The sequence below is a fragment of the Chrysemys picta genome, chromosome 1, assembly GCF_011386835.1.
Source record: "Chrysemys picta bellii isolate R12L10 chromosome 1, ASM1138683v2, whole genome shotgun sequence".
Lineage (NCBI taxonomy): Eukaryota > Metazoa > Chordata > Testudines > Emydidae > Chrysemys > Chrysemys picta.
The window spans coordinates 299048496-299075402 of NC_088791.1; the positions used below are offsets into that span (position 1 = coordinate 299048496).

Genomic DNA, 26907 nt, shown 5'->3' on the forward strand with positions numbered 1-26907 from the left:
ATTTTTATTTTTCAGCAACGTTTATTGTGGATTTTTTTTTTGGTCAGAAAAACCAAAAATATTTATGTTGTCAGACTTTCAACAACCCTGAAAGATTTCAACAAACATGGACATTTTTTCACAATTTTTTGGATCAAAAAGCCATTTTTCATCAAAAAATGTCATCCAAGATCTTTTGACCAGCTCTAATCTATTTTTACATGGAGAGGAGCGCAGTCTAATGATGAGGTTTTTAATATCACCTGAAACAGCCTGAACTTTGTTACTTAGTCCCTGCGACAATAAGCAGAAACTTTACCTTGTCCCTTGCAAATGCAGAGATCCTGGCAACAGGCTTACACAGATGCTCCAGGTGTGACAGATTTTTGTTACTAATCTGCCTGAGGCCACAGGATTGTTTGGGGGAGGAGATGACGGAACACTCCAAGTGTCTAAATTTTAAAGCTTTATTAATAAAATAATAAAATAACAGTGGTGAGGGTGGGGGCTGCTCCCACGTCACTTAAAGGAAGCAAAAAAGCATTAGTACCCCAGCCCTAACCCACTTTCATACTCACACATGCACGACACATGGCTGGCCAAGCCTGGGTGTAACGTAAGAAGACGAGGGGGAGGGGTGGACGGGAGTTCTTGCCCCGTGCATTGGTCATCCAGGGTCTGCTGCAATCTCCGTCTTGCTTTGGCTCTCGGGAGGGTTTTAAGTCCTGGGTTCCTTTGGGGATGTTTTCATCCAGGGCCCTCTGTTTCTGGTGCTCTTTGTACCAGTTCAAACCAACTCACTATGGCTTCCTCGGCTTCCCAAAACACCCCGGCTCCAGAGACTTTGTTTTTCCCCCTGTTGGCCTTCACCATCTCATTTGCTCTTATTGTTTTTACTGCTATCTCTGCAGCCCTGCTCAACTTTGTTCTCCTCTTCTCATGGCTGGGCAGCTGCAGATTTTTCGTCGCGCCCATGACCTTGGACCAGGGCCACCGTCTTATGTGCACACGGAACTAGCTGAAGTATCGAGTTAACCTGTTCTTTGCTCTTTTCCTCCTTCCCCCTCTTGGCCTCTTGCTCCCTGCAAGAAAATCTTCCATTCCACGCTTACACCTTTGACCTTCCCACCCCCCTTCCCCAAATGCCTTGTGATGCTTACAACCATGTTAGCACCATACAATGCTGAACTGCCTCCCCATGGGACCCCCTGAGGGAGGGAGTCCTTGGGCCTGTGACACAGGCACAAACCAAAAAAGCATCTGATTGAAGAGGAAGTCAGAGACTGCCTGAGAGAAAGCAGGTTGTTGCATCTAGGCAACAAGGTCCATATCCTCAAAGGTATGTAGGCTCTCAATGTCCATTGATATCAGTGGAAATTAGGAACCGAAATACCTTTGAGAATGTGGACCAAACTGTCTGTTGTGCTCTGTTTTCCTTGACCAAAACATAAGCCCTCACTCTCTGGAACAGGAGAGCTGAAAGACTAAGTGTGTTGCTTGAGCTTCTTCGCTGTCTCACAGTCACTTATAAATGAACACTGGCCAAATGGATTTTAATTTCCCAAACTAAAGGAAAAAAGTAGCTATCAAACTGAAAACTCGCCTCAGAGGCCAAGTTTCTGCCCACAACAGTGTTTTATGAGCAATATATTAAACCCCTGAAATAGAGTTTGTGAAGAAAATAGCTGACAAAGCGCTTGCCCACAGTAATATAAATACCCCTACCGTTGCTATACAAAGCTGCACTGTGTAATGCTGAAGGCTACTTCAGTCATTTTTGATACGACATTTTTTTCATAACAAAACCTTTTGGATAGCACAGAGAAACATTGTCAACAATGCATTTGGCCAGCTAGTAGCAGCAGTAACTGAATGGGGTGCTTAGAATCCTGCAGATGACGGAGTGTGACTAATGGCCTGTTTTTCTAGTTGTCAGTGGAAGAGCTCAAACTGGAACCACACAGCTTCTCCCAAACACATATAACCGCCACACAGCTGGGAATGGAGTGTGTGTGTATGGAGGTGGGGGGGGGGGGCAGGTTAGCACATTAGCCTTTCACCTCTTCAAATCCTGACTTAAAGGTGAACAAGATGGGCAGTTTCATCCTAGTTACCAGCAATGAACATTTTAAAAATTGCTGCACAATTAGCTGGCTTGACTTATGAGAGCACCTAGACTGGAGTATCAACGTGTTACAGGCCAGAAGAGTGGTGTGCTGGCAGAGCAGTATATGGAGAGCGTGCACAGCCCTTGTCCCTACTGTGCCTGGCTAAAGTGGTATTACTGCCTCACTGCCATGATAATTAAATTCATTCACAATACTTTCCGTGCATATGAATTTGGACATGCTGTAAGGTGCCATATTCACAGTCCTTGAGAATGAAGTCCTCTATCTAGCCATGGAACGGATACAGCATGGGCAGCAGTAAAATAATTGACCCAACAGTATCTCAGAGCTGGCCTGGGTGGGACCCCACTAAGGTAGGAAGATAGTTAATTCTTCCTGTTCATTCCAGTCCTTGGCTTCTCTTCAGAGTCTGCCTGCAAGGTTGTGCTGGTGGTTGTTGTGGTGTGGCCACTTCACGCCAGTAAAGTAGACTGGGATCAAGTCTCTTCATGTTGGCCACAAAAACACCCCATAAGTGAAAGCCTTTTCATGCTTCTATTAGTCTCCTGAGTGCAGGGGTGCTCAAAAATTTTGTGGAGTGCTCAGAACCATTAAACCAAACTGTAAAGCCTGTTTATAATGGAAACCACTTCAAGCCAGGGGGTGTGGTAGCACCCCCAGTACCCCTAGTTCCAGCCCCTATGGCTGAGTGGCCAGTCCCATTGCACTATAGTATTTTTAAAATAATCTAAACAGGAAAAGAACATTATAAAAGTCCCACGATGAGTATAGAGACCCAGGCATCAAGCTACATCAATGAACATGAAGAAAAGGGTCTGGGGCAAATAAAGTAATTGCAAATTATGGTCTGATCATATTTAAGCAAGAAAACCTCTCACCAAGTCCAAACTCTGCTATCCGTACATAAATCAATGATATCATCTGGACTGTTTTACGGCCTCCAGTATTTATATCCAACAGGCTGCCATCCTCGTGGGAATGTGTCCATTTGTCTGCACAGCTGAGCCCCATATCTCATTATGATCACTGTAACGGAGGTTAGTACACTCACCTTTCCCAAATTTCACAACACTTCTCACAATATCCCAGTGGGATTTCTTTTCTGGGCAGCACGAGAGAGCAGAATAGTTCTCCATTTTCTGAAAAGCTACGTCTAGTGCCTTCTGGAGAGCAGCAGCCAAAGAGAGGAGAATGTTTGTGTGTGAACGATTCATACAGATGGTCCATTTTAACATGCTACAGTAAGACAACATTAAGGCTGAATTGTTAAGCACTTAAAAGACAGGAAATGCTAAAGCTAAGGTTGCACATATAACCTTCACTTTGCTTCATTGTGCATAGGCATGATAATGCCGTCTTTAATTACATGATCGTGTGCTCTTTCTCAAATTCAGTATATCACATCGTTTTTAATTATTATTTCTTTAATTGATTATTCAGTCTCAGATGTGAACTCTAACCTATGACTTATCCACAGCTTTAGAGGACTATTGCCCCCACTGCCTTGCAGCTTGTGTAGACCTTACACCTCTGTGAGATGCATCCACTTTGCCCTCATTTTACCTAGGAGCAAGGTAGAATCAGACTCACCATCCTCAATCCAGCTCTAAACTTAAAGGGAGAATGCGTGGATTGTTTGCCTTAAAATATTTCTTGTAGATTAAGAGAAACCAGACAGGCACAGAAAACTGTAAGTAAACCTCCCTCATTTCCATATATGATTTACCGCACCTCTTTATCTTTGTGGGAGTCTACGCTTTCTGGATTTGTTGTCTTTTTGGTTTTTCTCTTTGGCCTTTTAACCTTCTGCAGAACAAGAAATATAACATGCTCCTTTTTCCCAGTGCGCTCCTTTTCTTCACTCTGAGTAAGAATTTCCATTGTCACTTCACTGTTGAAGAAGTCTCTGGCAACAGACTCTATGATACCTGAATCAGAAGAAATAACAGATTTATATGGTGACCTATTCATGTTAGCAAAACTTCTTAGGCTCTGTATCTCTTTTCTTCCTTGCCTAAGCTGTACCTCTCAGCAATCTCCACAATTATATCATTTATACTCTAATCTATTGGTATGAAAGATGCCATACGAAGTAACATTATAACCTGATTCTACACTGATTTTCACTGCTGCAAACTCACTGACATCAGTGATTCTGAAGACCATCTTCTTAATTCTGTTATATCAGCATAAATCCTAAGGAACTTCAGTGAAGGCAGAATTCCTCCAAATTCACACCAGTGGAAGAAATTTGGCCTGGAGTAAAAAATGTTCATAAAGTGCACCTTGTAGGGGGCAGTTGTCCTTTCTGTAACTTTTATTATTCTGTTTCTAGAAGGCAAAAGCAAAACAGGTGTCCTACCCCAATGTAAATCAAAGAGCATAATGTTCAGCCGACATGTTAGATCTATTCAGATTTCTCTCTGTCTGTCTGTGGTGTTTATAGAGTACCCATCCTAGTAATAACTGGGCACCAGATGTGTGACCCCCAACAATTTGGATTTTATCAAGTTAACAAAGCCACACACACAAACTTGTAATCATATGGGTCCATTTTGATTCTCACATGTGGAAACAATGCTGCCCTTTAAAAACCCACTATCTCATTACTACTGTCTCTTTAAAAGTGGGTGGGACATGGTACTTAGACACTTCACAAGATCCTGTACCTCAGGTCTGACCTAAGCACAGAAATTGCAGTGGTTAAACTAAAGAGACGTTTTTAAATGTACCAATGCAGGCTAAACCAGTTATAAACCAGGTTTAAATCAAATTAAGTGTGTCCACGCAGGGGTTTGCACTGGTTTAACTAAATCAGTTTAAAAACATGCTTTTAGTTAAACCAGAGCAACTTTTCACATAGACCAAGCCTAAAGTCCTGCACACACTCCATGGCCCCCACCGATTTCCTTCCATGAGAGGAAGGGAGCCCCACAGCTGCTCTGAAAGGATCTCCTGACAGGAATCTCAGGGAATGCTCCAGCTCATAAAATTGTCACCCTTCAAGCATTTGTGCTTTTCTTTTCTATGTGGAGAAACAGCTTAAGGCTCTGTTGTCCATTTTCTACCAAGCACCTAATCAAAGTTGAGAGGCATGGGGATGTGCCAGTTGGGGGGCAGAAACTGATGATGGAGTCTGGTATTTTCTTTGATGCAAACTTGCTTATTTACAAGCAACGGACAAGGTCCTGCTCTTCCAAATGCAGGATGAACCAGAAACAAAAGAATAGTTTCTTAGCTTACAGCCCCAAGCCTCTCTAGCCAACACCAGCTCTAAAAAACTCATCTCTAGCTTTTTCCAGGGTCATGCACCATGCTTTCAGGCTGTTGCTTTCATGCTTTTTGCTGCATAGTCTGTCTCTGATCTGTGTCTGTACCCCAGCTTGTCTATTTCACATACTCATCTGATCAGAACTATTATCCAGTGGAACCTTCCACCTAGTGCTTAATTTGTGCCAGGGCCGTGCCCTGGTACCTCTAGGCTTGGCAGTTCATAGCCCCGGCACCTCTGGGCTTGCTGCATCAGTTTTGAATGTAAAAAATTTGCTTGAGCCCTAGCACCTAATTGCTTGAGCCCCAGCACCTCTTTCATTACAAATTAAGCACTGCTTCCACCCAGCTGGGGCTAGTTTCTGGACAGACTCTATTAGGCTTTGTTTTAGGTGTCCCCACCCCACCTGCCTTAATTGTCTCTTATCACTGTCTCAAGTGAAAGGTGCATTCACACATCAGTTTTAACTCAACCTGGAACAAGGTTTAACCCAACTCATAACAGTATATAAAAACCTTAGAGGGTCCAAATATTGTCTTTGAAGGGCACCAGATAAGCCAAGAAGGGTGGTCTCAGGGATAAAGATAGGACTGGAGTCAGACAGGCTGGGTGGGGCTCCAGGCCACCTCAGAGCCTCATGGGAGTTGTAGTTTGGATGCATCATGGTCCTATTCTCCTCTATCGGATGGACATCTCCCATGATGCACTTAGGTGACAGCAAGAGGCGGGACCATGGTGCATCATGGGAGATGTAGTCCAGCCAGGGAGTCTGGCCCATAGAAGAAACTAGGGGCATATTACCATGTCAGCATTTCTATGGGAGAAAACCTATTTTCTGACCATCTCCACTCTCACATTAGAAATGATCCCAGACCAAAATACTCAGTCTGAGCCCCTAGAGACTAGGGAAATTTGGAGATGGATTCACAGCTGAATTTGTATCTCAGGCCCACCTCAGTCCCACATTAGTCTCCTCCCTCCCATATTAAGCACCCAAATATGGATCCACCAACTTGCACTGGAGATGATCTGCTAAAGCAGCAGGCTGGAAAGGAAGCTGCTTCGTCTGAATTCAGAAGCTGAGGCTCAGCAGTGAAATGTTTTCTTATTATTATTTATAGAGCACTGTCATTGATATGCTGGCCCTTTAAGGGAGCCTACGGATTAAGTAAGGCCCTGGTTCTGGTTCACCCCATAATTAAGATAATTCATTCATTTGTTGGCCAGGAACCATGTGACAATTCCCCCCCACAAGCACCCCCCTTTGTTTTGGACTTTTGTTATCTTCTTGTAGAAGACCTTGTAGTTTGGCCAGCAGGCTAAACCCCATTAACTACCCAGTTGCTGAGGGGAAACTGAGGCACAGCTGTCTCTGATGCTGGACCAGGTAATTAAGCAATTGCACAACATGCCCCAACAGCATAAGGCACTTTACAAACAAGATGACCAGTCCCTGCTCCAAACACCTTACAGTCTAGACAGACAATGTACTGCTGAAACAGCATGGAAAGCAAAGTGACTGGTGGCATTCAACACGTGTCCTGTTGTTCCCACCATTTTTGTCTCACTCCCTTTTAAACTAAATATTCCAGCATCCTTTTGTTAATGCTTCATTGTAGGGAGTATTAAGAGTCATAGGCCTTTTGGAAGAAGTGTGTCTTAAGGAAGGGCGAAGGAGGAGAAGAGGGAAGTGGAGAGGGAGAAAAGCATGAGGGGACTAACTTTTCAGAAAGAGAAAAGAGAGAGGAGCAGAGAGGTGCAGGAACTAAGCTGAACATGGCCTTGAAGGTGAGGACTCAAAGTGCTAAGGTCCCAGGGAGCCCCGGGTGACAGGTATCTGAGAGCACACTATGGCCTAGTATGAGATAATATTGGTTTTACCTGGGACAATATGACACAGGCCTCTCCTGTCAGAATAGTAGTGAAGTAGCATTGCCCCGTCTGTCCTCTTTTCCACACGAAATGATGGTGCATTCATTTCCTAAGTAAGGAGATGAGAGAACCCAGTACACCTGCATAGTCACCTGCCTGAGAGATGTCATTGAGCTATGCTGATTTACACCAGTTGAGGGTCTGGCCCACTATTTCATCAATTACTTCAAAGACATAAAGACTTATCAGCAAACTGAAAACTGGCATGAAAAAAAAATCTAATCTGATGGACTATGGCGTTGTCTCTTGTTTGCTTGAGGGATTTTTGGTTTTGCACTCTGGGTATTTGTTCATGGGATTCTGGGGTAGCTTTGGCACGTTCCATCATTGCCATTTCGTTTTAGTGAACGCAAGAACCAGAAGTGGCCACAGGATATTTTGAACTCTCTCACTTGTACCTGCAAATCTGCTGTTAGGCATTTAGGGGCAAATCCTTCCAACACATAGAAACACACTCCTTTGGCAGAGGAACCACTGCAGTGCTGTTGCAAAGGGGAGAGGTAAGCCTTGGGAAAGCAACATAGAGAGGGGTGTACAGCTCCCTTGTGACTTCCAGGATGGCTACCTCCAGGGGACTTGGGATGGACCATAGTGGACACGAGAAGGGCAAAGCTGGAGGATCCGGCAGTGCCTTCAGTGTTCCTCCCCATGTGGAGATGGGTTTGTAAAACTCTTTAGGGTGGAATAGCTTCAGATTTCCAATTCCACTGCCAGCACGTGGGCTGATGTGGAGGATTCCCCATCTTCTTACAGGAGCAGGATGGCAGGGAGAAGATTTCCTCCAGAAAGCACAGAACTAGAAAAATTGCCAAGGAGTGGAGCCTCTTTAATTTACATTCACAGAAAGAAGACAATACCTGGTAGGACAATGCAAGGTAACTATGAAGGGCATCTAGATTCTCGATAAATTCAGTTAGATTCCCTCCCAAAGTCTGTAGCATTCGATCATAGCCCGACATCTTACAGAAAGTAAAGAAATATTCTCCAAAAAGTTTCAGCATTGCGTCTTCTGACACATCTGTGTAAAAGATATTCGGATTTACAGCTGTGCAAAGCTATCTAAACCCTGTGACCTGACCTAACCTTTAAGGTCTGAAATGGACACAGGCAAATGTCCTAGGCCCCACAGGTGACCTATTACAAAAATTGTTGTGATCTGGTGGGTAGAGCTGGGAGAAAATGTTTTTGGCAACTAGCAAATAAACTACAAATGCCGTTTTGACCAACCCAAAGATATTTGCGAACTTGTCTCAAGTTTGCCAAATCGTTTAGCCGTAACCAAAAATTGAAAAAATGTTTCTGACTGGAGTCACAAAACAGATGGAGTAACAAGTGGTTGACTTCTCCTTAGAAGCTATGGCCCAGTGCTTAGGGCACTCTCCTGGGATGTAGCTTCAATTCCTTCCTCTGCCTGATATGAAGAAGAGATTTGAACTTGGATCTCCCACATTGGAAGAGAGTACCCTAGGCGATGGGGTACACTGTTATGGGTTTCCCTGTCTCTCCTGTTCCACTTTTTGTAAATAATCATCAGAGCAGGGACTGCAGCTTGGTTGTCCCAAATCCTAGGTGACTATCCTAACCACCAAGCTATAGAGTCATTCTCTTTCCCTGGCCCAATGACTATTCTTGAATAACTTTGAACTGCCACTGTGAATGACAATGAATAGTCATTGGGCCAGGAAAAGAGAATGACTCTATAGCTTGATGGTTAGGGCGCTACTCCTGCAATGCGGGAGACCCAACTACAAATCCCTTCTCCACATTAGTCAGAGGGGGAATTGAAGCCAGGTTCCCCACATCCCAGGAAAGTGCCTTTACTCCTGGGCTAAAGCTTATAAGGGGACCACTGCCTCCTCTCCCACTAGCTAATTTGTGAATCTAATCCGCCTTTGCTTTTGTTAAAATACCTGAAATTGAAACAAAAAATGTTGAATTGGGCTTTTGAAATTTTTTCCAACATTTCAATTCATCACAAATTTTCAAAATTCTCATATTTGGTTCCACATACACTGAACTGTCAGTGAACCAAAAGATCCGTTATGGCACCCAGATCTACTGGTGGGGACAGTTTTCAGCGTTACATCTATTTTTGACTTTAAATACACCAGACCTTAATGAAGCTAGCAAAGAGCCCTTATGGCAGCACCTACAGTGGAAAATGTTGGCTGTGGTGTATGTTGGTGGAATCCATTACCTTCAGTGGGCTTAATCCTGGTTTACACCAGAATAAATGAGTTTGAAATCAGGCCCTAGAATCTAGTTCATTTCATTTATGCTGCTTGCGCTCCACTTTATCAGGCCACTGTTTCCTTAAGATCCCGGTGTTTGTTGCAATGTTGATTAAGCCATACTGTCAAGGCTGGTACTAAACAGAACTGTGGATTCCCTAATTCCCAATAGTAAAACAGCTCTTTTGTGGATAAGAAAAACAGATAAGAGGTATCAGGCTGAAGTAATTTAAGACCACGTTGACTCCCGGGGTTAGTACCATGCTACAAATCCTACATCCCAATACAGCTGCCTGCAACAGCTATGCTTTAGACCAGGGATCGCAGTGAATTTTTCTATATTTAAAAAGAGAGAGAGAGAGATGACTCTCTTTTGGGACTGTAGTGTTCAGTAACCCACCAGCTAGGCCCACCCTGTTCTATAGCACCTCTTATCCAAACGCCAAGAGAATAATGTACCATATGATCCGTGTCTCATGACAACAAAGCTTGCAAAACTTGGATGTGTGAAAGACTCACATCTCACCTCAAATTCACATGGCGAGAACCTTGGGGGCGCTGCTCTCATGAAGGTTTGGGCTGATGGGGGTAAAGTTTTGTGCTTAGAACTGAGAAACCAGTCACCCTCTTTCCCCCAGTCATCTTCTCTCCCCTCCATCCCCAACAATGGCCTCTCTCTGGAGAAGCTACAGGGACATCTCCAAAGCCCTCTAATGTAAGCAGGAGGGTTGTACTGGGGTATCCTCTGCAGGAGGCTGGGGATGACAGGGGATCAGCTCTGGGGATTCCTGGAGTTCACTGATCTCCAGCCTCCAAGTGCATTTATGGGGACTAGGTCACTTCCCACTTCCACAAACAAATAGCAAGGTTCGGTTTGGGAACCCCTTTGTAAACAAACCTCTGCAGATCTCTCTCAGCCCCAGTGCAATGGAAAAGCTCCACAGGTCTGGCAGCTCCCTGACTGGCTCCTAATACAGCTGCTCCGGGGAGCGCCCAGCACTCTGAGACAATCAACTCCAAAGCGCTGGCAAATGCAGCAATGTGCGGCAGGCAGGCTCAGTGCAAAGGCTACCAGACTTGTGGGGCTCCTACCACCCCCAGCCAGGCACTCCAAAGAGAGGGGCTGGGCCATGGACCAGAGCTAGCTGAGCAAGGAGGGAGCACCGGCTGCCTCATCCTTCTGGATCACACACCTTGCACACTCTTCATGCTACGCAGCCCCCAGGAGATGTTTCATGAGCCCTACCAGAGCTTCCCCTTGAATAGCGCAGCTCCACGGCACATCTAGTGGGGGGCGCATTGTGTTACTGCCATGAGCTGGCCTCTTGGCCAGCCAGGGACATTGTCAGTGTGAAGAGCACTGAGTAAGCGGTCAGTCCTCAATAAGCCAGCAATTAGGTAATGAACAGTCCTTACCCAGTATTTTGCAGGCTTCTTGGATCAGCTTCAGGGTAATAGCATCATCATACACAGTGTAAGTCATGAAGGTGTCTTGGACCTCTGCCTGTGTTCTGACAAACACAGAAAATTAAGATTTATGATGACACAGAAGTGTACGGGGAGATTTTGGCAAACCAGTAAAGTACCTGAACCCACTATGGCTAAAAGCAGCCAAGTCAGCAGGCCGTAAAGTGGCCATGTAACAAGCTCAGCTTGACCAAGGCAGGAGGGGAGGGGGTTTTGGGTGCCATAGAAAAGGCAGCTTGACCCCGCTTCCTTCCTGATAAGAATTGGGTTGAAGTTGCTGATACATGCATTTTAGAAGAGCAGGATGTGCTCCTGGAATGTCTATTGGGGTCTCAAGGCTGCAAACTCTGGAAAAACCCACTCCTGGTTAATCGATAATGAGAAGGAGCCTCTTGCTTGACCATTGGAACTGCTTGCTTAACAAGTTTTCTTTAAGGGACATGTCATTCTATTACTAATATATAAATAAGGGGGAAAAATTTGAGGTAGTGGGACTCTTCAGGACTGGACTCTCCCTCTAGATGCACCTTGTGTTCCCCACTGGCAGATGGGCTGCTGCTGTGCCACTCAAGAGTCACACTCAGCTTCGGTAATTATCGAGGGTTGGGGGTGTTCTACTAGGGTTACCATATTAAAACATTTAAAAAAGAGGACACTCCACGGGGCCCCGGCCCCACCCCTTCCCCGCCCCCACCCCAACTCCGCCCCTTCCCCGCCCCGGCCCTGCCCCAACTCCACCCCCATTTCAACCCCTTCCCCAAAGTCCCCGCCCCAACTCTGCCGCCTCCCCTGAGCGCCCTGCATTCCCCCTCCTCCTCCTTCCTCCCAGCCACGCAAAACAGCTGCCCGAGCGCTACCGGCTTCACGGTTTGCCGGGCAGCCCCCAGACCTCCAGACCCTGCACAGCCGGAGCCCGGGAGGGGAAGCGCCCGGCCGGGGGCGCAGGGTCTGGAGGTCTGGGGGATGCCCGGCAAACCATGAAGCCGGTAGCGCTCGGGCAGCTCGGCTCTTCAGCTGCACAGAGTTGAGGTGTTCGGGGGGAGCTGCAGGCGGATTCCCCCGTGGCGGCGGCGGCGGCTGTAGCTCCCCCCAGACACCTCAGCCGCTCTAAGGTAAGGAGGGGACAGGGATGCCGGCAAAGCATTTTCCCGGACATGTTCGGCTTTTTAGCAATTCCCCCCGGACGGGGATTTGAGGACCAAAAAGCCGAACATGTCCGGGAAATATGGTAACTCTAGTTTTACTAACCTGTTGCGGACGCGTGTAAGTGCTTGAGACTAAGTAAAATTTAGCTTTAAGTGAAAGCACTCTTGTGTTGTCCTGTTTGTGTCAGCCATCTATCAGTGGGACGGCCATGTCTCCCCTGATTTATTTCCTGACACCACCTTGCATAGAGGAAAAGTTACCAAGAGCTTTGGGTTGAAAGAACCCCGGGTAACAGAAGGGAAACCACTCAGCCTGGTCACTGCCTGAAACCAATCCATCCATCAACAGAGCTTTAATCCAGTGAAACTAGACCAGAGTTACTGAGAGAGCAGGTTCCAGCATATTCGAAATCTCCATATGGTTATGTGAGCAAGTCCCCAAGAAGAAACTACAGCAGCAAAGCAGAAAGTCACTGAATGGTCCCATTTGTTCCTTGGCACATGAGCCTAGAATTTTCTGGAGTGGGGTCTGAAGGGGCACAGAATGCAAGGGAATAGTTCCTCTGTGCTGGCCATAAGCAGTCTGGTTTTTAAAACTTAAAAGCAGGTGCAAGAAGATAGTCACATGGTCAGTGAGGAAGGAAACTGTATTAATGCTTAATATTTTAGAGAAGGGGCTTCACACCAGTTCATCCTAGGCCCTCTCCTCACCAGTGCAGAGCTAGATGCTAGTTCTCTAGGGTGGGGGGGACAGGAGGAGTGGGTAATCCCTGACCGCTCTGGTTAAGAAAACAATGCAGAAACCAACAAACAATTACTATATTCAAAATATCTTTGTAGCTACCATGATTAGGGACTGTTTGTATCATAGTAGCAGCTAGCGGCCCTGAGTAAGATCAGGGCCCTGTTGTTCCAGGCACTGTATAAGCACATAGTAAGAGATAGTTCCTGGCCTGAAAACCTTGCAGCCTACATAGACAAAGAGTGAGAAGAAGATAATAATCTGCTTATTTTAGAGGTGGGGAACACAGGCACAGAGTAAGGACAAGATTTTCAAGAATTCTGCACTTTGGGTGCCCAATTTAAAGACACTTCAACGGGGCCTGATTTTCAGGTGTCTCAGGTTGCACACTGAGAATCGCTACTACCTTTTGGAAGCTCTTGGCCTAAGTGATTTGACTATGGTCACATACGAAGCCTCTGGTAGAGGGTAAGATTTGAACCTATGTCTGCTCAATCCTAGCCCGCTGTCTTACCCACACAACAAGCCTTTCTCTCTTAGGGAAAACTCTCTGTGTAAACAGGAGCTAACATCACTCCCCTCCATAAATCAGCCAGTAGCAGTAGGCACTGGGAGTACCTTTCCAGGCCCTGAAGAAGAGCTCTGTACAGTGTGAAAGCTTGTCTCTCTCTCTCTCAGAAGTTGGTCAGTAAAAGCTATTATCTCACCCGCCTTGTCTTTCTAGTCATGGTATCAGGCTGATTTGTGTGACATGCGCAGTACATTCAATGTTTTTCCCAACCCAGCCACCAAGGGTTGGTTTAATTTGCGTTCCTGACTTTTACTGTCGGTTTAGTGAGCACCATACATTTGCTCAGCTCTATGCAAACAATAGAGAAAGAAACAGTCCCTCTCCTAATGGTCTTTCAGGCTTCTCCAGTGCTTTATTTGGGATCACGGATTAGTGTTTGCACTTGTTCCTCCCTTTCTGCTCATTCTCCAGAGTGTTAAGCATGTCTCCTGTCCTCTATTCTGTCAACTGCTATACAGTAATCCACTACACTGGGAGATCTTTAGAGTATTGTATCACTTCACAGGATGCATTAGCATTATTGTATATGAGTCCTGTGTGGCGAACATTTAAAGCAAAACCATTTTAGTAGCTAATAGTGGAAAATTGGAGAACAGTCCGAATGACTTGGGTATTTCTGGCAGGCCTGCAGGCACAACGCAAGTAAACTCTGAATGATAAAACTATTATCAGCTCAACATAAGAGGAGTTGCCAGATTTAGACAATGATGTATGTGAGACCCAACATAAGCATGTGTGTGTGTGCTGAAGAGAGCCAAAAAAACTCTGTAAATGTCACAGGACACTCTGCTTCGCTAGAGCAGACATGATAGGCCACGAAGCTGATTCTTGGATCTTTGTGCAAATTGTGATAGTTCAAACTTGCATCAAGAGCCCTGTCTATTATTTCAAATCAACTTCTGCTCCCAGTTACACCAGTGTACATAACTCCAAATTTACACCCATGTAACTAAGTTAATTTGTCTGTGTGTCTCATCTTCATATTAGGTCAAGCAGCACTTCAGGTCGATGTGAATGTTTTTCAAGGGAATGGAAGTGCATGCCATGCAAACCACCTAATAAACAACCACCTGATCTATCATTGCAGAAACTACAAGTGTGAGAATTCACTATTAATTTTTCCACTAGTATAGGCATTTCTATGGTGCTCATTGCTGTGGTGTTTTATAATTTAGTACTCTTAATGAACAAGACCACTTCCAAAGACAAGGTAATGAGCTCTCTTAATAATACACTGTAAAGCTTATGAGTGTTTCTCCCTTATTATATATTTATTCTTTGTGATCTCTTAGCATGACTATTCCTCCTAGCTATGAAATAGGGCTGTAGGGAGGTAACCTGCATGAGATTTCTGTTATGGAGGCTTTCCCATTCATTCCATTGGGGAAGATGTGATCACCACTCCCTAGTCACGAATAGCCCAGCATCTGCTTAGACCTTGGGAGATCTGCTAGAGGCCCAGCACAGGATCGTTTGCATGGAGACCCTGTGTCTCTGCACTGGCTCCAAGTCCTGGTTCCTCACTCTCTACCCCATGGCCACACAACTCTAGTGGCACAGCGCTATGAAGGTTGCCCCTGTCCACCACTGCCTCTGGTGCTCCTCCGCCACACAAAAGAGGAAAGGCTGTGGAAAGTCAATAAAACAACCCGAAAAGTGGCTCGCTATAAGCTATTTAAGCTATAAAAAGGGGGGAGATGATAGAGGTTTATAAAATCATGACTAGTATGGAGAAAGTAAATAAGGAAGTGTTATTTACTCCTTCTCATAACACAAGAACTAGAGATCACCAAATGAAATGAATAGGCAGCAGGTTTAAAACAAACAAAAGGAAGTATTTTTTCACACAACGCACAGTCAATCTGTGGAACTCTTTGCCAGAGGATGTTGTGAAGGCCAAAACTATAACAGGGTTCAAAAAAGAACTAGATAAGTTCATGGAGGATAGGTCCATCAATGGATATTAGCCAGGATGGGCAGGGTGGTGTGCCAAGCCTCTGTTTGCCAGAAGCTGGGAATGGGCGACAGGGGATGGATCACTTGATGATTACCTGCTCTCTTCATTCCCTCTGGGGAACCTGGCATTGGCCACTGCTAAAGACAGGATACTGGGCTAGATGGACCTTTGGTCTGACCCAGTATGGTCGTTCTTATGTTCTTATTTACTGTTGCCTAATCCAGTGGGTAAAAAACCAAGTCTTGCTCTTCCATTGAAATTACGTGGGGCTAGTTTTACAATATGTGATAAATGACATTATGATACACTAGAAATGAATTACCCGAGGGAGAAGGTTAAGGTGGCAGAAGGTAAGGGCATTATGCATCTCAGGGGCAAATCGCTCTCTGGTGTAACTCCACTGGCGTTAGTAAATAACATTTTGGATGAATTTGCCTCTCATGGGCTCTGTTCTGATTTATGCTGAACACCACTCCCTCGGCTGCAGCAGGGATGTAACTCAGCCCAGAATTTGGCACACTCGGCTCATAATTAATTGTAGCAGTGAAACATAGAGCTGTGTGGGCCTGAATTGTATTTATAATGGTCAACAGGACACAGTCAAATTTTAATCCTCTTTGGCGCCCAGGATGGAAGCCCCAAGTCACCAGTACTGTGCTTTTTAAAGGATCAAATACTTACTTGAGTTTTTCCCATGTCTCTTCCCCAAATTTCTCTATAACTAGAGATTTCAGGCAGGTGTTGATAAATCCGTACTGTGGGAGAGAAGACATTAGCATTATGCCTAATGGAACATGGGAAAAGAGCCCTTAATGGGCTGGTTAAGTAAAATGAAATGACAACCCCTTTGGGGAAACAATTATGTCTTTTCCCCATTTCTTGTTAAGTTTGTTTATTTAATAGCACTGTTCATTCCTGCCTTCATGCAAAACGCCCCAAGACTTGTTCTCTACACAGCAGTAGTTCTGGTTTCCATAGAGAAAACATATTAACTAAGCTTTAAAGCCAGCATGCACTTAAGGATGGTTACAGAACGTTGTTTTCAGTTACTCTGAATTCTTTTGGCTCATGCAGCACTGATATGGTTAAAAGATAGGTTAAAGCGGGAAATTAATGGCGCTTATGTCAGCCTGAAGACTCGATTGAAAGACAAATATATTTTAGTAGTAAAACACAGTATAGTTAGTGTTTAAATCTGATTTGAGAAACTAGGTATTGAACATAAAAAAGAAGAGTAATGCTGAAAGACGCTTACCATGGTGCTGCTGTCTGCTCGCCGATTGTGCAGGGCAGGTGCTCTAGGTTGTGCTGGAGTGAGTGAGTTGTTTCATCACACCAGCCGCGCGAGTCTGGTTTTTTTTAACATATCAACTTGGACTGTGTAGAGCCCATCGCACACAAAACAGAAAGATCCACAGGGAAATCAGAAACTAATCATTTACCTGGCCATGTATCTCTCCAAGCAGAGCTTAGCATTACAGCGCAGAAAGTCCAGCACTGAGATAATCAGAGGAAAAGTGGGGTTTAGGCTGAGGTGGAAATGACTATTTTAATGTAAAATCCTGAAGCTGGTCAGCTGGCTCAGCCTCTCACGCAATGTGCTTGAACTACAGATTCAGGGAGTTTGCTGATCATTTGTTTAAGCCCTGTCCATATAGGGATCAGTGCTATCTGTTTGTATCTGTCTTAGGTGCCTTAGAAATGCCTGTCACCCTAGTATCCAAGTGCCATGCAATAACCAAAGATAGCAGTGAGTGTGTGCCTGTAAGGACAGTATTTTCAATCTCCCCTTACCCTGGTCCACGCTGGGTCTATTTGTTCCTTCAACTCTGTCTAGTCTCACCATATCAATGGAATGACTCCAGACTTACATTGGCGTAACAGAGATCAGACTCTGGGCCCTTAAATCGTACTTGGATGTGTAATAATAAGTTTGAAATCTTACCCGAGGAAAGAGATGAGTGATGAGATCTTATCACAAGAAAATGTCCATCAAAAATGCCGTGCTGCCATGTACAGGCAGCCCCTGTCAGATAATACAGTTTATGGATGATGAACAGAACCTAGGCTCCCTCACTCCTGAGTCCGGTGGCCACAGGCATTGCTACCACAATAAACCCTGTGGTAACACAAACACTGCCATTACCAGCTATTTAGGAAGTCCTCCCCAACTCCCTTGCATCTCTACCACTTGTGTAGCCAGAGGTACTTTTGAGAATGTCACAGCAGCAGCATTTCTAATATTGGCGTGTCATTCCAAGAAGTGTTGCTTATCCTGAGGTGTCCCTATGGGAGCATCAGTAAGAAATAGCTTCCCTACAGGGATGGGGTGATCAGCAGGAAACTTGTGCCAAGGGAGTAGAAATCTTACAACGCTGCAGGATAGGCTGTTGTTAGTATTATGTTGCTCACACAACTTGCATTTGCAATCTTGACAATTGAAGCTATGGCCTGAATCAAACCTGTTGTCAGTGAATCTAATCCCATGGATATAAATGCAATTGCATCTGCCTCCGCTAGCTCTGGATTTGGTCTTACAGGTCAGCTTTTCAAAGGTATTTAGATAGCTAAAGCTGCAGATAGACCTCTAACCTGCTTACTCACTTTTGGAAAATCCCACTGGCCACCTAAATCTCTTTGAAAATCTGGCCCTAAATGTGTAACTTCAATGCACTGAATGGCTGAAACTATTGGCTAAATTCTGCTCTTGCTGGATGTATTCCATTTTTTCCATTCCCTTGACACAATTAAATTACTCCAGATTTAGCCCACTGGAACTGAGGACAAAAACTGGCCCTGTGTCTTTGAAACTGCATTAAAAGTGATGCATCAGTTAGGTATATAGACTGATCCACCATATTTTTACTTTAATATGATGGATCAGTCTAAATACCTAGCCGTATGCTTAAGCTACAGCTGACTTGAAAATAAAACAGGATATTTTATTAGCCATCAATCCCCTTCTCCTTTTGCCATTCCCCATGGCACAAGATTTGCAGACAATGATCATTTTTTTGTTTTTTAATCAGGACATAATTCTTCATACATTAAATTAGAAGGAAGCCCAGACTGAAACCCTGGATTTGAACAGCCCCAAAACTTTTTGGAAGTTTGGCTCTTGACCTGACTGGGCCTCTCCCGTATTAAAATAACTGTCTCAGTTAAAACTCTGGCTCTGGACTTTGGGGAACTGCAGAGCCAGGGCTGAACCTTGTGGCTGAGGCTCATCTCGACATTAAACTCTGAGGATTTGAATCCTTGGTTCCCTATTTTTAATTCAACTCTCTCTTCCCTGTGAACCCAAAAGCACTTTTTAAAACGCCTTTACTAATGTCCAATGCACTTCCCTGGCAAAGTGAGAGGTGAGTGCCTGGTAAGCAGCTCAGACAGGATTTGCTGATGTCTCCAGTTTATCCTGTGGTGTCGCAGTCATTCATTTCGAAGGGAAATCTCCTTGGAAGAATGAGGAAACTCACTTAAAGAACTAAAGTAAATTGGTAACTGCAAAATAGAATCATAGAATATCAGGGTTGGAAGGGATCTCAGGATGTCATCTAGTCCAACCCCCTGCTCAAAGCAGGACCAATCCCCAACTAAATCATCCTAGCCAGGGCTTTGTTAAGCCTGACCTTAAAAACCTCCAAGGAAGGAGAATCCACCATCTCCCTAGGTAACCCATTCCAGTGCTTCACCACCCTCCTAGTGAAAAAGTTTTTTCCTAATATCCAACCTAAACCTCCCCCACTTGAGACCATTACTCCTTGTTCTGTCATCTGGTACCACTGAGAACAGTCTAGATCCATCCTCTTTGGAACCCCCCTTCAGGTAGTTGAAAGCAGCTATCAAATCCCCCCTTATTCTTCTCTTCTGCAGACTAAACAATCCCAGTTCCCTCAACCTCTCCTCATAAGTCATGTGCTCCAGCCCCCTAATCATTTTTGTTGCCCTCTGCTGGACTCTTTCCAATTTTTCCACATCCTTCTTGTAGTGTGGGGCCCAAAGCTGGACATAGTACTCCAGATGAGGCCTCACCAATGCCGAATAGAGGGGAATGATCACGTTCCTCGATCTGCTGGCAATGCCCCTACTTATACAGCCCAAAATGCCATTAGCCTTCTTGGCAACAAGGGCACACTATTGACTCATATCCAGCTTCTCATCCACTGTAACCCCTAGGTCCTTTTCTGCAGAACTGCTGCCTAGCCATTCGGTCCCTAGTCTGTACCAGTGCATGGGATTCTTCCGTCCTAAGTGCAGGACTCTGCACTTGTTTTTGTTGAACCTCATCAGATTTCTTTTGGCCCAATCCTCTAATTTGTCTAGGTCCCTCTGTATCCTATCCCTACCCTCTATGTATCTACCACTCCTCCCAGTTTCATGTCATCTGCAAACTTGCTGAGGGTGGAGTCTGTGCCATCCTCCAGATCGTTAATGAAGATATTGAACAAAACCGGCCCCAGGACCGACCCTTGGGGCACTTCGCTTGATACCGGCTGCCAACTAGACATGGAGCCATTGATCACTACCCGTTGAGTCCAACGAGCTATCCAGCTTTCTATCCACCTTATAGTCCATTCATCCAGCCCATACTTCTTTAACTTGACGGCAAGAATACTGTGGGAGACCGTATCAAAAGCTTTGCTAAAGCATAAATGTTTATGAATTAAGGACATTAAAAATGAGTAGTGTATTTGTTTATGCATCTATACACACACACACACACACACACACACACACACACACACACACACACACACACACACACACACACAGAATGTCTGTTGATTAAGTAGGAAAAACACTTCAATTTCCCTTTTCTTTTGCTGATCACAGAAATATGACGACTGCAGAATTGCTAGGAATGAAGTGCCACCATGTGGCCGAGGGACAGTTCAAGCTGCATTTCTAGAAATCTCCCGCAAGAGCTGCTATGAGATCATGTCTAGTGGGTGCTGTCAGCTAATAGCACTGGCTATTAAAGCTCATTCACGCATTTCATTCTATCTGTTCTTGCTGTGCAGTGAGTCACTTTCAACGAGTGCGGGCTTTTAGTAAGGTCCGTCAATCTCACTTTAAAGAAAACAATATAATTTAAAATTTTGATTCCATAGACTCCGTTTGGTTTTAAGGCATCTCTAATGGATCCTTTTGTCCATTGCCCTGTTTCAGGATCTAATAACTATTCCTGAGTCATCCCTAAAGGATGTTTCTCTATTCTAGCCTTGAAACATGCCACATTTTTATTATAAAAGTAATGATGAGCTGTAGTTACTGTATTCAAACTACTTAACAGTGAAAGAGTGTAAAATGGAGCTACCTGTAAATAGACAATGAATGAGTTTTCCCACCACAAAAGAAACCAGTGCTAATCTGATAATAGACCTTATCTGCTGTGTCACACCAATCTGAAAGAATCAAGCAACATGGGCAATATCTTTTGTGCTGCCCATTGTTCAAGCAGATACTGTTAATATTATATTCAGTAAAAATGTGGATCAACCCCACATCTTGAGAGCTTGTAGACTGTGAAAAATACACATCTGTGAAGCAAGGAATTCACAACACAACAGAGCTTGTAAATTGGACACATCAGTTAGTGAGAGATTTTATTTATGGTGTCAGAGTTCTCCCGTTTTTTTTTTTATTTGCATTCATGCACACACGCACACACGCACACACCTAGGAAATTAAATGTAAAGAAACTAACCCTAATGCAACCTTAAGGGTTCAGGATCAAGTGCCACAAAGGAAATCCCTAAAGTGAAAGCTAACTCAGCGACATGGAGTATTTTTCATTCCTCTTTCTCTTGTTATACATAAATGTTTGTCCCTCACGCTTCTTTATTAACATAGGCTTAAAAAGACGATGCACTGTGCAGCTGCATTAATGTTACTGGAACAACTTTCACTGCTGAACTTTGGGCATTTCTTGATGTCTGAGTGTTTGTCTTCTCACGTTGCCAGCTTCTCGCTTTTCACCTGCTCTTGCTCCTTCTTCCAACTCCCTCATCTCTCCTACCGCTATATGGCAGGCTCTGAAGTAGTGGCTCTGGGAATGACCTGTGCCCTCGCTCTGTGGGCTGCATTCACTGAGCTGTGTGTAGTGTCCTGAGTTTTTCAGAGGTGCTGAGTACAGCTGGGTGAATAGTCAATTATTTTATTGTTTGGTTTGGCAGTTCCAAGACCTCGGGGACAGAAATCAGCTTGTCCTGAACTGAAACTGAAAATTCTGCCTCATTTCATTTTGGGGCACTCTTTAAAATAAAAGTACAGAAAATAATGGGCTACAGTCACAAGAGAGATGGAGGAGGTGGTGCCAACCTTATAACTGTCCATGCACTCACCCAGGATCAATTTCCCCTCGGCCTGATGTGAAGCAAAGATTTGAACTGAGGTGTCCTTAGAATCATAGAATATCAGGGTTGGAAGGGACCTCAGGAGGTCATCTAGTCCAACCCCCTGCTCAAAGCAGGACCAATTACCAACTAAATCATCCCAGTCAGGGCTTTGTCAAGCCTGACCTTAAAAACCTCTAAGGAAGGAGATTCCACCACCACCCTAGGTAACCCATTCCAGTGCTTCACCACCCTCCTAGTGAAAAAGTTTTTCCTAATATTCAACCTAAACCTCCCCCACTGCAACGTGAGACCATTACTCCTTGTTCTGTCATCTGGTACCACTGAGAACAGTCTAGATCCATCCTCTTTGGAACCCCCTTTCAGGTAGTTGAAAGCAGCTATCAAATCCTCCCTCATTCTTCTCTTCTGCAGACTAAACAATCCCAGTTTCCTCAGCCTCTCCTCATAAGTCATGTGCTCCAGCCCCCTAATCATTTTTATTGCCCTCCACTGGACTCTTTCCAATTTTTCCACATCCTTGTTGTAGTGTGGGGCCCAAAACTGGACACAGTACTCCAGATGAGGCCTCACCAATGTCGAATAGAGGGGAACGATCACGTCCCTCGATCTGCTGGCAATGCCACTACTTATACAGCCCAAAATGTCGTTAGCCTTCTTGGCAACAAGGGCACACTGTTGACTCATATCCAGCTTCTCGTCCACTGTAACCCCTAGGTCGTCTGTAGACTTCATTGCAGGAGAGTTCACTACCCACTGGGATATGGGATATTTTGGTATGCGGGAGCTCTCCCAGCCTCTCCCATGGAAGCTGTTCCATCGTGTATGAAATAATTTAATCATTTAGAAAATGATACAGTTACATTCATGTACCTCCCCCCCCCCCTTCTGGGGGGAGGCAGTTGTCCTGGTACAAAATTTATTTCTATAAACATATAAAGTTGCTAAAGCAGTAAACTACTAATGTATTTCCTTGTGCACTGCCTAGGACTTTTCCGAGACGTGCCTTTACAATGGCTGTGCTGACACCTTCTGTCTTAACTGTAACTGTACAGCACTGAAATATTCAAATTGGAGTGGACATCTTGTCCAGCTGCCAATTTTCCATTACACACCCACCATCTGAACTTCTTCTGCGTCTGCCAATGATTTATGCAGAATGATGATATAAACAAAGTGGCTTCACGTCCCACAGGCTTGATTTCTTCAGAAGACTTCTTCCCTCTGAAGTTACTTGATTTTTAGTGTATTATTTCTTTCATTTCACACAAGCAACAAAGGAGTGCGTGTGAGAGAGAGAAATTAATAGACAGAATCTCTGTGATACTATGGCTCAACAGTGTCACGAGTGCTAGTCTCTCGGAGTGCCCTCAGGGATACTGGGACTTTGAAACAACAAAAGAAGAGACTTTCGCCTGAGAATCTGTCCCAGGTTTTACTGAGCCTAATGCATGCTGGGACAGGGCTTTGGGAGATCACTGTTGTGTGAATACTCATATAGTGCAGATATGATCAATAAAGCTCCTAGTTTATGTACCTCGCTATCAGGTCTCACTAGTTTGATTGAAGGAGCGCACCTAGGGTGACCAGTTGTCCCGATTTTATAGGGACAGTCCCAATTTGGGGGTCTTTTTCTTATATAGGCTCCTATAACCCCCCACCCCCATCCTGATTTTTCACATTTGCTGTCTGGGCACCCTAAGCGCACCAGTAAACTCTTCTGGGGCTCTGGCACTCAGCAGTGCTCTGGCACTTCCGGGGCTCTGGCACTCAGGAGCTCTTTTGCATGTGCACAAGTCTTCCATGATATTAGCAATGGGCATTAAAAATCTGATCTTGCACCTACTAAAGTCACTGCTAAGACACCCATTGAAGTCAATGGGTGCAAGAGCAAACCCTAATGCTGTATGTTGTGTGCATGACGAAGCTCATGCTAACAGCACTGGTACTGACGGGCACTTGCCCCAAAGAAAAGTTTCGGGAGTGGAAGTATTAAAGGCAGCACCATGCAATCAGGTTAATGAAGTGAGCCATTAAATATGAAAATGAGGCACTCAGACCTTATCTTAAACTTTGAAAAGGGCTTTAATTAGGGAAGCTGCTTTTTTGTTTAGTTTAAATTTCCCTAAGTTTAATGAAGGGGGGATTTAAAATAAAGGCTAAGAAAAGGAATCCAAAGAATTTTTAGGATGCCTTTTTGTTCTCTTAGTCATAGAATAGAATCATAGAATATCAGGGCTGGAAGGAACCTCAGGAGGTCATCTAGTCCAACCCCCTGCTCAAAGCAGGACCAATCCCCAACTAAATCATCAAACTAAAGCCCATAAATCCATAAAGGGACTGCGTGCTGCACAGCGGTGAGAGCACCTCCACAGTACAGTGGCAACAAAATGACACTGTAGCCTTACAAGGAGAGAAAAGATGGTATGAGTGGGAAGTGTCCAACTGGTCTGGTTTTGCCCGCCCATGTACATCTTTCAAATAAAAGCAAAATGACCAGTATATGAGTAAAATCTCTGAAATTGGCACTGAAGCCAATAGAGAGGAGTTGAATACTGTTTAAAAGCCTTTTTATAATCCATGTTAACAATGTGTGCGTGTCTCATAATGTACTTTAATTACTGTTCTTCAGAAAGATTATGGGTTGGCTTTTCCATCATGATCTGCCTCCTAAACACACACTAGCAGCTTGAGGTGGTCAGAAACCCAGTGGAAATGGCCCCCAGGGAATATCCTCCTGTAGGAGGTTCCTGGGATGGCACAGAGCTGCCAAAGTGGCTCTATGCTACCCTCCCAAACCCCCAGCATAAGGGCTATGTCTTGGAAGGGAGAGTGTATGGCAGAAGCATCCTGTGCTCCAGCTTTTCTTGGTTGCTGAATGGTGCCTAGGAAACCATTGTAGCTGAGCTGATGTTAGAGCTGCCCTGAAGCAGTTTTACCCTTCTCTGCAGAGTGGGCAGGGCCAGAATATGGGAAGTGCCAAGGTGGTGGGGTCGGTAAGTAGCAGTGATCTCATAGAAGAACTGGCTGTAGAGGACAACCTTCATTTGAGTGATCATGTGTTAATTTGGTTTAAACTAAATGGAAGGATAAACAAAAACAGATCTGCAACTAGGGTCCTTGATTTCAAAAATGCAAACTTTAAAGAAATTAAGGGAATGAGTTAGGGAAGTGGACTGGACTGAAAACCTCAAAGATCTGAATACGGAGGAGGTTTGGAATTACTTTAAGTCAAAGTTGCAGAAACTACCTACATCCCAAGCAAGGGGAAAAATTCGTAGGGAAGTGTTGCAGACCAAACTGGGTGAACGAGCATCTCAAATAAGTTATTAAGAAAAAGCAGAAAGTTTAAAAGGAATTGTAGAAGGGATGGATCAGCAAGGAAAGCTACCTCTTGGAGGTCAGGAAGTGTAGGGAAAAGATAAGAACTTCTAAAAGCTGAGCAGAGTTGGACCTTGCAAAGGAAATTAAAACCAATATATAAATCTAAGGAAATAAGAAGTGGGACCACTAAACACTGAGGATGGGGTGGAGATCAAAGATCATCTAGGCATGACCCTACACCTAAATGAATGCTTTGGCTCAGTTTTTAATGAGGATAATGAGGAGCTTTGGGGGCAGTGCCAGGGTGGCTAATCGGAAATAAAAATTACCACATCCCAGGCTGAAGCCAAATTCAAACTGCTTAATGGGACCAAATTGGGGATCCTGGATAATCTCCATCCAAGAATATTAAAGGAACTGGCACATGACATTGCAAGTCCAATAGCAAGGATTTTTTAATGACTCCGTAACCCTGGAGGTCGTATCCTATGACTGGAGAATTCCAAATCTAGTATCTATATTTTTAAAAGGGAAAAAAAAGTGATCTGGGAAACTACAAGACTGTTAGTTTAGCTTCAGTTATATTAGAACAAATTTTGAAAGAGAAAGTCGTTAAAGACATAGAGGTTAACAGTAATTGGGATTAAATACAACATGGTTTTACAAAAGGTAATCGTGCCAGACCAACCTGATCTCTTTCTTCGAGAAGATAACTGATTTTCTAGACAAAGGAAATGCAGTAGGGTTAATCTGCCTGAATTTCAGTAAAGCATTTGATACAGTTCCACATGGGAAATTATCAAATTGTAGAAGATGGAGATTAATATGAGAATTAAAAGGTGAATAAAGGAGACACTGCACCGGGTCATGCTGAAAGGTGAACTTTCAGTCTGGAGGGAGGTTACTAGACGAGTTCCTCAAGTATCAGTATTGGAACCATTCTTATTTAACATTTTTATTACGGACCTTGGCACAAAAAGTGGGAGTGTGCTAATAAAATTTACAGATGACACAAAGTTGAGAGGTATTGCCAATATGGAGGATGACTGGAATATCATACAAGAAGATTCGGATGACCTTTAAAACTGGAGTAAAAGAAATGGGATGAAATTTAATTCTGCAAAGTGCAAGGTCATATACGTAGGGACTAACAACTAGAATTTTTGTTATAAACTGGGGAGGGGTCAGTTGGAAACGACAGAGGAGGAGAAAGACCTGTGCGTATTGTTGATTACAGGATGATTAGGAGCCACCAATGTGATGTGGCCATGAAAAAGGCTAATGCAATCCTAGGATGCATCAGGTGAAGTATTTTGAACAGGGATAGAGAAGTGTTATTGCCATTATATAAGGCACTGGTGAGACATCATCTGGAATACTATGTGCAATTCTGGTCTCCCATGTTTAAGGAAGATTAATTCAAACTGGAATAGGAGCAGAGAAGGGCTACTAGGATGATTAGAGGAATTGAGAATTCCTACCTTTTGAGAAGAGATATAAGGAGCTTGGCTTGTTTTGCCTAACAAAATGAAAGATGAGGGGAATTATGATTTCTCTCTATAAATACATCAGAGGGATAAACACCAGGGAGCGAGAGGAGTTATTTAAAGGCTAATGTTGGCACAGAAACAAATGGATATAAATTAGCCATCAATTAAGTTTATGTTTGAAATTAGATGAAGGTTTCTGACCATCAGAGGAGTGAAGTTTTGGAACAGCCTTCCAAAGGAAACAGTGAGGGCAAAAAACCTAGCTGGCTTCCATATGTTCAAGACTGAGCTTGATAAGTTTATGGAGGGGATG

At 44.2% G+C, this 26907-nt stretch overlaps 1 protein-coding gene across 2 annotated transcripts in view; it reads right to left on the reverse strand.

Moving 5' to 3' along the window:
* The window catches only part of LOC101944882 (guanylate cyclase soluble subunit beta-2-like), a 31788-nt gene extending 14801 nt beyond the window's left edge, over positions 1-16987 (reverse strand). The window contains exons 1-7 of one of the 2 annotated variants that reach the window (XM_042842741.2): positions 16680-16987; positions 16106-16179; positions 10959-11053; positions 8169-8329; positions 7261-7360; positions 3840-4036; positions 3160-3271 (exon numbers count right to left, since the gene is read on the reverse strand). In XM_042842741.2, coding sequence (XP_042698675.2) covers positions 3160-3271; positions 3840-4036; positions 7261-7360; positions 8169-8329; positions 10959-11053; positions 16106-16179; positions 16680-16682 — 742 coding nt within the window. In that variant the 5' untranslated portion in view covers positions 16683-16987. The remainder of the gene's footprint in view (positions 1-3159; positions 3272-3839; positions 4037-7260; positions 7361-8168; positions 8330-10958; positions 11054-16105; positions 16180-16679) is intronic. The other variant, XM_042842740.2, reaches the window with a different exon arrangement.
* Positions 16988-26907: the final 9920 nt, after the last annotated feature.